General features: G+C 59.3%; 1 protein-coding gene across 2 annotated transcripts; it reads right to left on the bottom strand.

Moving 5' to 3' along the window:
• Positions 1-883: 883 nt before the first annotated feature.
• RPS6KL1 (ribosomal protein S6 kinase like 1) lies at positions 884-9,049 on the bottom strand. 2 transcript variants are annotated; one of them, XM_082317345.1, is made up of 10 exons: positions 8,715-9,049; positions 7,948-8,072; positions 7,021-7,113; positions 6,174-6,221; positions 5,319-5,451; positions 3,049-3,966; positions 2,118-2,207; positions 1,908-1,990; positions 1,520-1,615; positions 884-1,442 (listed from the first exon to the last, which is right to left on the bottom strand). In XM_082317345.1, exons 1-10 carry the CDS (start codon positions 8,950-8,952, stop codon positions 1,332-1,334), a joined length of 1,935 nt encoding a protein of 644 aa, XP_082173471.1. In that variant the 5' UTR covers positions 8,953-9,049; the 3' UTR covers positions 884-1,331. The 2 variants fall into 2 exon arrangements, with proteins under 2 accessions (XP_082173471.1, XP_082173472.1); XM_082317346.1 differs by lacking the exons at positions 2,118-2,207; positions 3,049-3,966.
• Between the last annotated feature and the right edge of the window lie 1,824 nt (positions 9,050-10,873).

Genomic DNA, 10,873 nt, shown 5'->3' with positions numbered 1-10,873 from the left:
CTCTGCTTCCCTCTGGTGGAGAAGCGCTCCCGCTGCTGCCCGAGAGCCAGGCTGAGGTGGCAAGGCGCAGGGTGTTGTTACTGCTGGTGGCAAGCAGGAGCTGGAACCAGCTAGTCACAGAAAAGTTTCACTGGTGCCAGTAATTCCTTACTATTGGGGACAAGTGAGCAATGGGAGGGAGTGCTGAAAGAGGAGGGCCAAAACTACACTGCTGCCATTGCTAGCTTGTCCTTCAGCCTATGGCTTTGACTTGCACAAAGAAGCACAGCACCTTCTGCCTTGGGCTGTTTGTTAGTGGACACCTTTTGTTCACGCTTTTTCTTCCATCCTGGCTTGTATTTACTCTTGCCCTCCTTCCATCAGTGCTGGTTCTCAGAGGTCAACCCTTTAAACCCTCGCTGTTTGTTCTACCAGGAATGACCATGCTCAAAGCACAGCAACGAGGGCAGCGGGGCTGCTCTCCTGCCAGCAGAAAGGAGCCCCCAGGCACGGGAGGCTGGCGCCAGAATGGGTAACAACAACAGTCAAGGCTGGAAGAAAACATGGACACTGTGCATTTTCCCAACTCTGAGCTGCAGCTGCATGGCTGTGCGGAGCCAAGCAACCATGAGGCAGGCAGGGGCACAAGGGGAGATGGCCAGGCAGTCGGTGCCACCTTCTCGGTTTTGGCTGCAGGGTGCTGGCAGCCAGTGGCCAACACCAACCCAGGGCTCCCAGGCAGGTTTGAGACAGATTTGGAGCCCTCCCTTGCTCAGCCCAGGCCTCCCTGGTGCAGCTCAGAAACAAAAAAAGGACACTTCTGCAAGCGATAACGAGTGGTTTATTCTTTTCAGAGTGCTGGGGGGAGAAGAGCAGAGGGCCCCCCCCCCGTCTCACCCCCGCAGCAGGCATTACCCACACATGCAGCCAGGCTCAGAGGAGATGCACTTGGAAGCCACAAAAAAATAACAGGGGTGTCACTGTGGTAGCAGCAGAGATAAAAACCATAGGGAGGGAGTCCTAGGGCCTGGTGCTAAGCTGAGCAAGGGATGCCCCAGAAGGGGAGCATGTCCTCCCGCAGGGGCGGGTACCTGGGCTCCCTTTCCCACCAGGGAGGACCTGGAGGAGAAGACAGCCTCCCCCAGACTGCAGCCTCCTCTCTCAGAGACACCAACACACACAAGCAGAGACAGAACAACATGTAAGGCTGCAAAACCTCATGCGTACCCCACCCCGGGGCAGCCCTTGGAGGCAAACCTCCCCCAGCAGGCAGAGCTGCCCATGCCACCTGTGGTCACAAGTGCCAGGGACAGTGGCTCCGTGCCCAGGTCTCTGCGGGAAGGACAGCCTGCCTAGCCCACCAGCTTGTTCCACGGGATGGTGCTGAAAAAGGAGTGGGACTTCAGCTTTGCCATGCCACCTCCTCCAAAGCCCAAACGCCGCTTTGGGTTGTACTGTAGGAGCTGCAGAGAAAGGGGATGGGACACTGGAAAAGCTACCCAGGCTGGACCCTCTAGCCCCATCCACCCAAGCCCCTCACCTCAGTGAGCAGCGACGTAGCGGCCAGGCTGAGCCCCTCTGGCAGATGCAACTGGGTGTGAGGTTGAATCCCTGAAGGGTGGTTTTGGGACAGCGGCTGCAGGAGGCAGAGAGTGATGGTGAGCAGAGGCACTGAGGAGGGTAGGAGCACCCTGCCGAGCCTTCATCACCACATAACCCCAGCTCCACACAGCAGAATTTAAAACCCAGGGCCCTGAATACCCAGAGACCATGCACAGGCACTAGGAGTCACAAGCCTGAAGTAACCTGGCACGGTGATGAGGTGCCAGCAGGGCAAGGCATCCTCCCAGCCCTGCATGGCAGGGAGCTCTTGTGCTACGGAGTCACCTCCTCCTCCCCCCTCCTTGCACAGCTCCTCTGCCTCTTACCACTCCTGTCAGCAACTCGTACAAGAGAGAGCCAAAGCTCCAGCAGTCAGCTGCTTCGGTGGGCTCCGTGATCCCTCCCACTTCTGCAGAAAGAGCCAGAGAGGCGTTAGAGCTGGAGGCAGGGAGCACCAGCGGCTGTGCCATGCCAGGCTCATCTCGCTGCCTGCAGAAGCCCCCTCTCCCTGGGCTGGCAGGAGATATGTCCCTTACCTGGGGCACTGTACAGCTCTTCCCGCGCCTGGCTGCAGCACTGGGGCTCCACCTCTGTCCACTGGCCAAAGAAGGTGAGACGGACATGACCTGCAGAGCAGCACCAGAGCCAAAAGCAGGGAGGTTAGGACAAAGCTAGGGAGTTTGGATGGAGCACAAAGCTGAGCCATATCCCCGCAACTGGGAACAGCCAGGGCACTGGGCCCCTGCCGCTGTGCATTCCCCACACTGAGCATCCCCCGGCCTCCCAGTGCTTGCTCCAGATGCCCAGCAGGCCCGTGCAGCTGGTGAGACTGGTTAGGTGGGCTCCAAGCTCATGGACCTCAGGGCAGGCTGTAGCAAGGAAAGAAGTAGTGCCAAAGGGAGGAAGGTTAGCTTTCCCCTTACAAAGCTCTCTGCATTTTTCTTTTCCTAAGCAACTTGTAGCTCTCCAGTTTGCCCCAGCGGTTGCCAGCTGAGCAGGGACATGTGCTCGGCTTGCAGTGACAGTCGTACCCATGACTTGAAGGGATGGGCAGGCTCCAGAACACCCCAGTGAGCAGTTACTACAAGCAGGGCAAAGCTGCAATCCCACTAACCTCAGGCACAGTTCAGCTGGTCTCAGCTTCCCTGTGCTGGGATTTCCCAGGCAGCCAGCCCCGCCGTGGGAGAAGGGGCAATGCATTCCTGTGGCTGCGGCCCCTGACTCTCCCACTGCAGAGCCATCTCTTGTAATAACTGCTTGGAAATCCCAACTGAAACCACATGTCCAGGTTCAGAAACATCCAAACCTCCCCAGACTCCCACCCTCCCCCAAAGCAAACTCGGGAAAGTCCGTATCCCTGGAAATGGGGCAAACGGCAGTCTCCCAGCCAAGAGGCCAACCTCCTTTTCCCCCAGCCAAGAGGCCAACCTCCTTTTCCTCGGGGCAGCAGCCTGGGGCACTACCTACCGGCTGCATCAAGCAGCAGGTTCCTGGGGTTGAGGTCCCGGCACAATACACCCTGTTGGTGAAGTCCCTCTAAGGCCAGGAGGATTTCCGCTGCCCACAGCTGCACCTGCTCCTCCTTCACAGCCCACGCTCTCCAGCCATGCCCACGGGAGGTCAGAGACGGGCACTGTCCTGAGAGCGGCTGCTCTCCGAGCCGCCCACAGGTCACGCTTGCTCCCCACAAGGGCTCCCGTGCTGCTGGGTCAGGCCCAGAGCTGGATGGGGCAACTCCTGCACGAAGCTGCCTCTGACCCAAGGAGCTCAGGAGAGGCTGAGCCCAGGGGACCCCAGATACTTGCTGAGATGGCGGCTCCCCTGCCCCTGGCTGGCCCCCTCTCACAGTCTTCGATACAGGGCCGGGTGCCTGGGGAAGCCTTTCACTGGCACGTGGCCCGGGGTCTTGTTGGGAGGCTGCTCTCTCCGATACGCAGTCTGTGCCGCTCGTTAGAGCGTCCCAGGGGTAGATGACCAGGCCCTGGTTGGTAAGGTGGTCGGGGCCTTTGCCTGATGGTGGTGGAACATGGTCCACGACGCCAGACGTAGCCTGGGTCACGCTTTGATCCTGCCCTCCAGGTGCAGCCCTCGTGCCACCGGTGGGAGCCAGGCAAACCCGGCAGCGGTTCCCCAAGCCGGGGTCTGTGGGGTCGGGGGATTGCTCCCAAGGGTGCAAGGCATCGGTGTTCCCTAACACTCGGTAGGTCGCAGGGCGTGGGAGGCCACTGCCTGTCCGAGCAGAGAAGACGCAGACTTGGCTGCTGCCCTGGGAGCTTCCCACGCCGTCCTCTCTGCCACGGTGCCTCAGGGCTTGAACGGTGTTTGAATCGGCAGAGCCCTGCTGGGTACAGTACTTGGAGCGGAGGTGAGACCAGAGCGTCTCCCCTGGAAAGCAGAGAGAACAAGTGATGGGGCAGAAAGCATCCCTGGCTGCCCCGCTGCGCACACAGCCCACTCAGGCACAGGCCAAGGCCTGCATGCTGGGGACGTGACCGAGCATCGTTAATTTCCCCAGCAAAGCTCAAGTCCATGCGGGATACTCCCCAGCCCTACACACACACCATGCTCAACGCCTTGCCTCCCCCAGGACCTGGCACACCAAAGGCCCATTCCCTCCTCCTTTAGCAGCCCTGCTCCCCCTTCTGCATGGTCTCCTTGATCCCAGCTCTGCCACCTCCATGTCACAGGCCAGCCACATCTTCACACATGCCCCCGATCCCACCGCCATCCCCACTTTCCCCTGAAGGCCTTTCCTCCCCACGTGATGGCAACGCTAGAGAGCTCCCAGAGCATGGCACAGAGCCTGTGGGACAGCAACGGGCCAGAGCAGTGAGCCCTGGAGCCCACAGCACACTGCTGGGACTTCCCAGCCTCACCACATTCAGCTGCTGGCCGCTTTCTGCAAATTCATCCTACGGCATTGCATGAGTAGCTGAGGCTGTTCTGCAACACATTTGTCATTTCATTTGTCATTGCTGGACTCCAGCAGCTGCTCCCTACACATCTGTGCAACCAGCAGAGAGCAAAGAAGCTCCCTGGGACAAGCCTCCACCTTGTCACACTTCTTCACCAGGATCTAGGATAAGCCCCAAGCTTGCCTCCTTGTTGTACCCAAGCCGCAATGTGCTCCCTGCCCTTTATGCGCCAATTCTCCATCTCCTCTCTTCAGTCTGATCTCAAAATCCAGTGTGGCCTCTTCTTTTGTAACCAAAAAATGTTTTATAAAGGTCTTATCAAACAATTGTTTTGTTCTACAACATCCAGGTGAACTACCTCACTTGGTTCTCCTTCTCCATCACCTTCCCGTCATGGACAAACAGTGTCAGTAAAATGAAGAGGTTTTTCTTTTCAAGACACTGGACCACATCAATCTCTACCTCAAGGCATGACCATTCCCTCCCATGGGACTCCGTGGCCCCTAAGGCTAGTTTCCACATAACACCCCTACACACATAACCTCCTTCTCCTTGTAGGTCTCCAGAGGCCCATTTCTAGGTTACTTCCCCAGTCAGCTCTGACCAAACCTCCAGAATCCCCAATACAGCTCAGCACCTCCTTCCACAAAGTCTCCAAGCCCTGGTACCCATCATCCTTCTATGAAGAAGGCAGCTTGTGCTGTCACTATAAAAAACAGTCCCAAAACAGCAGAAGAAACATATTTGAGACTTTAAAGAAAGGGAGGCTGGGGATAAGAGCAGGATGCTCCACAGATGGGACGCAATGCTGTCCCTACTCACCCTGCACATGCTCCAGGTGGAGGAAGATGGAGTCCTCACTCGCATAGTAGCACAGTAGCTTGACCATGAAGGGGACCCCATGAGGGATGATGGTCTGTCGCTCACGGGTCTCAACATGGGATTTGGGGAGGCTCTGAGGAGGTGCAGGTAGATGGATGTTATAGCACAGTAGAGGCTTGGACTCCCTGCAACCTAGCACCTGGCAGGGCAGGAGGCCAGCCAGAAAGGTAGCGTGCCAGCTGCTAAGCCCCATGGCTGCCCCCTGCAATGGAGCTCCCTGTCAGCCCCCAGCAGCCAGCTGTGACAAGGCAGGGCTCTGCAAAGCTCTGCCAAGGCAGAGTGCTCCCCACCTGCACTGCGGGACCCAGAGGACACTTGCTGGTCCAGAACAGTGGCCTTCCCCCACAATTGCCCCTACTTCCTTCGGATGGGAACCCATTATCCCAGCCCTCTCTCTTCTCCCCTCTGGAACTGATGCTTCTCCCTGTCATGCCAGAGCCTCCTCGTCCAACTATTAAAGTTTTAGTTTCAAGGGCACTGGAAAATGCCCTAGGACTTGTACTGACCACACCTCACCCACCTCCTGTTTCAGTGGTTGACCTCGATTAGCATGGGCATAAGGCTTGGCTTGCAGCACTACAAGGCAGAGGAATGGATGACTGAGGAGAACCAGTTCCTTTCCAATCACAGAAGATGGCTGAGGCAGCCAACAGAAGCCTTATGAACAAGGAACTTCCTCTAATACTTCTGTGATCTGCTATTTTTTGGTCCTCTCACCTGCCCCAGACATCTGCTTGGACAAGGAGGCTCTGGCATGACAGGGAGAAACAGGCAGATGAAACTGAAGACACCCACCTTAAGTATAAAGGTCCCACCAGTGGCTGGATCCTGGACGATCTGCACCTGGGAGCAGTACAGACAGTACCGGTCAGACACGGGGACTGCTCCCACCCCAACACACAGCCTGCAGGAACGACCCAGAGACTCAACTCTGGAACAACAAACTCCCACCCCACTAGAGGCGTTTGGTGGTGCTCAAACCCCTACTCTTGAAAGACAAGACACAGGTTATTAGCAATGAGATCGCCAGGAAGCAGAGAGTTAATTAAAGAAAGAGTTGACTTCCACACCATTTTTGCTTCCTTCACAACGAGGGATTTCACTCTGCTCCTTCTGGGCTCTGTGGGGTGCGCTGGGCTGCCCACCTGGGCCTCGGCAGGACAGGAGGAACAGTCCTGACAAACTGAGATGTGGGAACGGCAGAGGAGAGCAACGTGCCAGTGTGTGTGGTAAGCCATCTTCACTCCAAGATCATGAACTACTTAGTTGATTCATCCGTATAGCTTGTCTTCTGCTGAAGTCTAGGTTATCCATAGGAGTCCACTACCATGGTACCTAGGCATCAAGCACGATTCCATGCATGGGAAAGAACCGGATGCATTGACCTCCTTGTAAATATCTTGGGAGATCTTGTAAGCAAAAGGAATGGGGGCATTAACAGATTTCCCAACTAACCCCTAAAGGGTCTTGCATCCTCGCCTGCAAATTTTCCTTGGTGGGAATGGTGTGGATGGTAACCCTCACGTTCCTTGGTGGGTGCACTGGGGGCTGGCACCCCCATCCCAGCTGCCAGGACCCTCCAGGTTATGCTGCCCTTGGTCCAGCCCCAGACTCACCCCCCAGTTCCAGGTCAAGGCATTACCTTATCGATCACTCCCACAACCTTACACCGTCTCAGGTTCTCCACTGCCGAGCTCAGCGTCCTGATCGGACGGAAGCGCAGGCTGCTGTAACCCTGCAAGGCAGCGAAGAAGAGGATGAGGGACCTAGAGATGCTACTGTCCACGAGAGCGGGTGGGAGAAGTCCCTGCCATTTTCCAGAGTGGGCAGCAATACTGCCACGCTGGTCAACACCCAGAGACAACTCTCCAACCGCCGTGGTTGATTCCTAACATCAGCTGGACCGTTTTCTTGGCCAGCTCCTGGATTTCTGAAGTTTTCAAGGAAAGCTTGCACCTGCAGTAGAGGTAAAATCACTCCAAAATTTACACCTGGGCCTGGATTGCCTCAACACTAAGGGGATCTGTATGGAAGGTAGTTGCCGTTCTCCTCTCCTCCTTCTCACCAGGCCCCGACCCTGCCCTGCTTCACTCCCCTCCCCGTTCATTAACCACCTCCTTCCCACAATGCAGCAAGCAGCCATCATCTTTGGTTTCCATCCAGATAGGAACAATGACAGGGAAAACAACATTTTTAACATCTGACAAGGTGGTTCCCCCGGTGGCTTCAGTCCCTCTGAAAATGGCCATTTTCACTATGATGGCCGCAAGCTAAACATACACACCCTGGGGGGCGGGGAGGGTCCTGGGAGTGCCCCAGGCAAGCTGGGCCCACCTCAGCTCTTTGCTCCAGGCAGGGCGAGGGGCTGCCAGCTCTCTCACAGCCACCAGCGCGCCAGGACACTCTGCAGCTCATGTGTCTGCCATTTTCTCTCCACCACCTTACCGCAACATCTGGCAGAGGTGGTCGAGGAGGCTCAGCGGTGCTGCTTTACGTGTGTCCCCCCAGGCTTCTCAGTGCCACGGATCCACTGCCACCCCACCCGTGCCACCCCACACCAGCCGCTCACCGTGGCGGTGGGGTTGCCATCCCCCGCGGCCCGCTGGAGGTGGCAGTTGAAGATCTCCTCCGCACGCCTCAGGTACTGCGTGATCTTCCGCTTCACGGCCTCCCGACGCTCCTTGTTGGGGTCAACTGCGGGCGGCAGAGGGGGTGGGCATGAGGGGCCTGTTGTGCTCCCTGGAGGGACCCCCCAGTCTCCTGGCTGTGCTCCCCGGAGGGATGCCCCGGCCCCCTCGCTCATTTCCCTGGATGGATGCTCCGGCGCCCTGGCTGTGTTCCCCGAAGCGACGCCCCAGGCCCCTAGCCATGCTACCCGGAGGGATGCCCTGGACCCCTGGCCACACTCACCGGAGGGATGCCCCGGTTCCCTGGCCACGCTCGCCAGAGGGATGCCCCGGTCCCCTCGCTCATTTCCCTGGATGGATGCCCCGGTCCCCTCGCTCGTTTCCCTGAATGGATGCCCCGGTCCCCTCGCTCGTTTCCCTGGATGGATGCCCCAGGCCTCTGGCCATGCTCCCTGAAGCAATGCCCTCGTCCCCTGGCCACACTCGCCGGAGGGATGCCCCGGTCCCCTGGCCACGCTCGCCAGAGGGATGCCCTGGCCCCCTCGCTCGTTTCCCTGGATAGATGCCCCGGCCCCCTGGCCGTGCTCCCCGGAGGAATGGATGCCCCAGGCCCCTGTCCGTGCTCCCGGAGGGATGGATGCCCCGGCCCCCTGGCCGTGCTCCCGGAGGGACGCCCCGGCCCCCCGCCCGCCGCGGCGGCCCCGCGCACCCTGCACGCCGCGGAGCAGCACGTCCACGCCGTTCTGGTAGTGGTTGAAGGCCTCCTCGTAGTCCTCGCTGACGTCCCGCTCCAGCGCCAGCCGCAGCTGCCGCGCCGCCTCCACCAGGTAGTCCCGCCGCCCGCCGCCCTCGGGGCCCGCCGGGGAGACGCGGCTCCGCAGCTGCCCCAGGTAGACGCGGGCCTGCGCCAGCGCCCGGGAGCAGGGCTCGGCCTCCGGCCGGCTCATGGCCCCGCGCCGCCGCCCTGCGCCGCCGGGAGAGAGGGAGCGGGGACGCGCGGGTGAGGCGCGCCGCACGCCCCGGCCCCTTCGCCGGCCGGTGACCGGCGCCGGTGACCGGCATCGCCCCCGGGCCGCGTCCCCTGCCCCGCTCCCGCCCCGGGCCCGCGGGCACGCGCCCGGGCGGGCGCCGCCAGATGCGGCGGGGCGGGGCGCGGGCGGCGCTGATTGGCTGCGGGTGAGGTCATCGCCCCGCCCCCGGGGCCGCGCCGGGAGGGGGTCCCGGGCGGGGGGGGGTCCTGGGAGCTGGGGGGGTCCCGGGAGGGGTGGGGGGGTCCCGGCGGGGGGGGCGGTCCCGGGAGCGGGGTGGGTCCCGGGAGCGGGGGGGGTCCCGGCGGGGGTGGGGGTCCCGGCGGGGGTCCCGCCGCCCCCCCCGCCCCAAGGCAGGTTCTTCATCGCTCTGTTAACGCGGGGTGGGCGCTGTTGCTCTGCTTGCTTTATCATCATCGTTAGTCACCATTAATTGTTCTTAATTAATAACGCTCCCGTTTATTAAGCACTGCCTTCGCTACCGTATTTCCTTCCTCCCGTGACGCCTAATGAGCCGTGTTTTAAACAGCCTTTGCCTCTGCCTCCCTCTCGAGGGGCTCACCCACTCCAGCAGCTCCCTGCCGACCTGCTTAAGGTGGGTGACCTTGCCCTTTCTGCGTGGCCCTGGCCACGGGTGGTTCCTTCTGGTTTGCATCTTGAAAGCGGGTGTCGTTGCCCCCCAACCCTGGGCTGGCCCTTTTACCGACTCTTGCAGACTCATTTGGTTTTACAAACTTATTTCAAATATATAGAGCAAATATATGGCAGCACAAATGCATTAAGGTGCAGCAAAATGACGGCGTAGTCGAGATCCCAGCTGGTGGCTAACAAATGCTTTGTACGTGGAAAATACTGGTCTTTGGCTTAACCCAGAAGCACTCATTCCTGGCCTCCTGGCCCGGCTTTTTCTTGGAAGGCCAGGTCTGCAGGGCCCGCTAGATCGTCGCAGTTATTAGCGAAGGAGGTTTGCTGAATCAGGAGTGCTCAGGCCAATTGGTTTGCTGTGTCCATGGGATGGTTGGTCCAGGTCCAAATAACCGCCTTTCTGGAGGGGTGGCGGGGGACCCGCAAGGGGAGGAGAGCTGGAATGAAATCCCAGTGATACCCGAAGAAAGACTGTGCTGCGATCAGTTGGGAAGAGGGAGGCATCCGCGTCTTTGTCCATCCCTTGCTAACCCACGGGCATGTCCCATTGCAACAGGAACGGTTTCTAGAAAGGCGGTTTCACTTCGACAGGAGGTGGCTCCACGCCGCGCCATCGCAGCCATGCCAGCCTGGACCGTCACCGCGTTCAGCCCCTGCTGGAGCTGGTGCTTGCTGCGGGGCTGGCCCCAGCCTTTCGCAGGGAGCAACCAGAGGGCATCTGAGCCCGGAGCAGAGGGAAGGCCCCAGAGCCAGGCCAGGATGCCCAAGGGGGCACCCGTTTGTGGCTGACCCCCTACTTCGTACCCTGCGCACACTGACGGCGGGGGATCTCCCCAGCTCAGCTTCCCCAGGCAGCTCTTTTGCACATCCCAGTCTGTTAACAACAGAACAGGAAAAGTAAAGCCCGTGCCTGTGGCTCAGCTCAGCATTCAACAACCAAATGCTCTCTTTCTTATGAAGACCATTTGCTTGGGAGTGCAAAAGGCTCATACTGTGCCTCAGAGGGCAGGTCTGGTAGGATGCAAAGGGGTCTGCTGTGTAAGACAAGCCGCTGCCCAAACACGATCCGTGTGCTTGGTTCTTTGATTTCTTCTCAAAACACTTCCAGGTTCCTTTTTCCCACCAATCTCTACCTAAGAGAGATCGTTTTTTTTCTGCCCAGCCTGTTTATCCCCCCAGTCTCTAGGGCCTTTTA

Source organism: Platalea leucorodia (genome assembly GCF_965183815.1).
Source record: "Platalea leucorodia genome assembly, chromosome: 7".
NCBI classification, from domain to species: Eukaryota; Metazoa; Chordata; class Aves; order Pelecaniformes; family Threskiornithidae; genus Platalea; species Platalea leucorodia.
The sequence above is the reverse complement of the archived record's forward strand: the minus strand, read 5'-3'. Positions and strand labels throughout refer to the sequence as shown.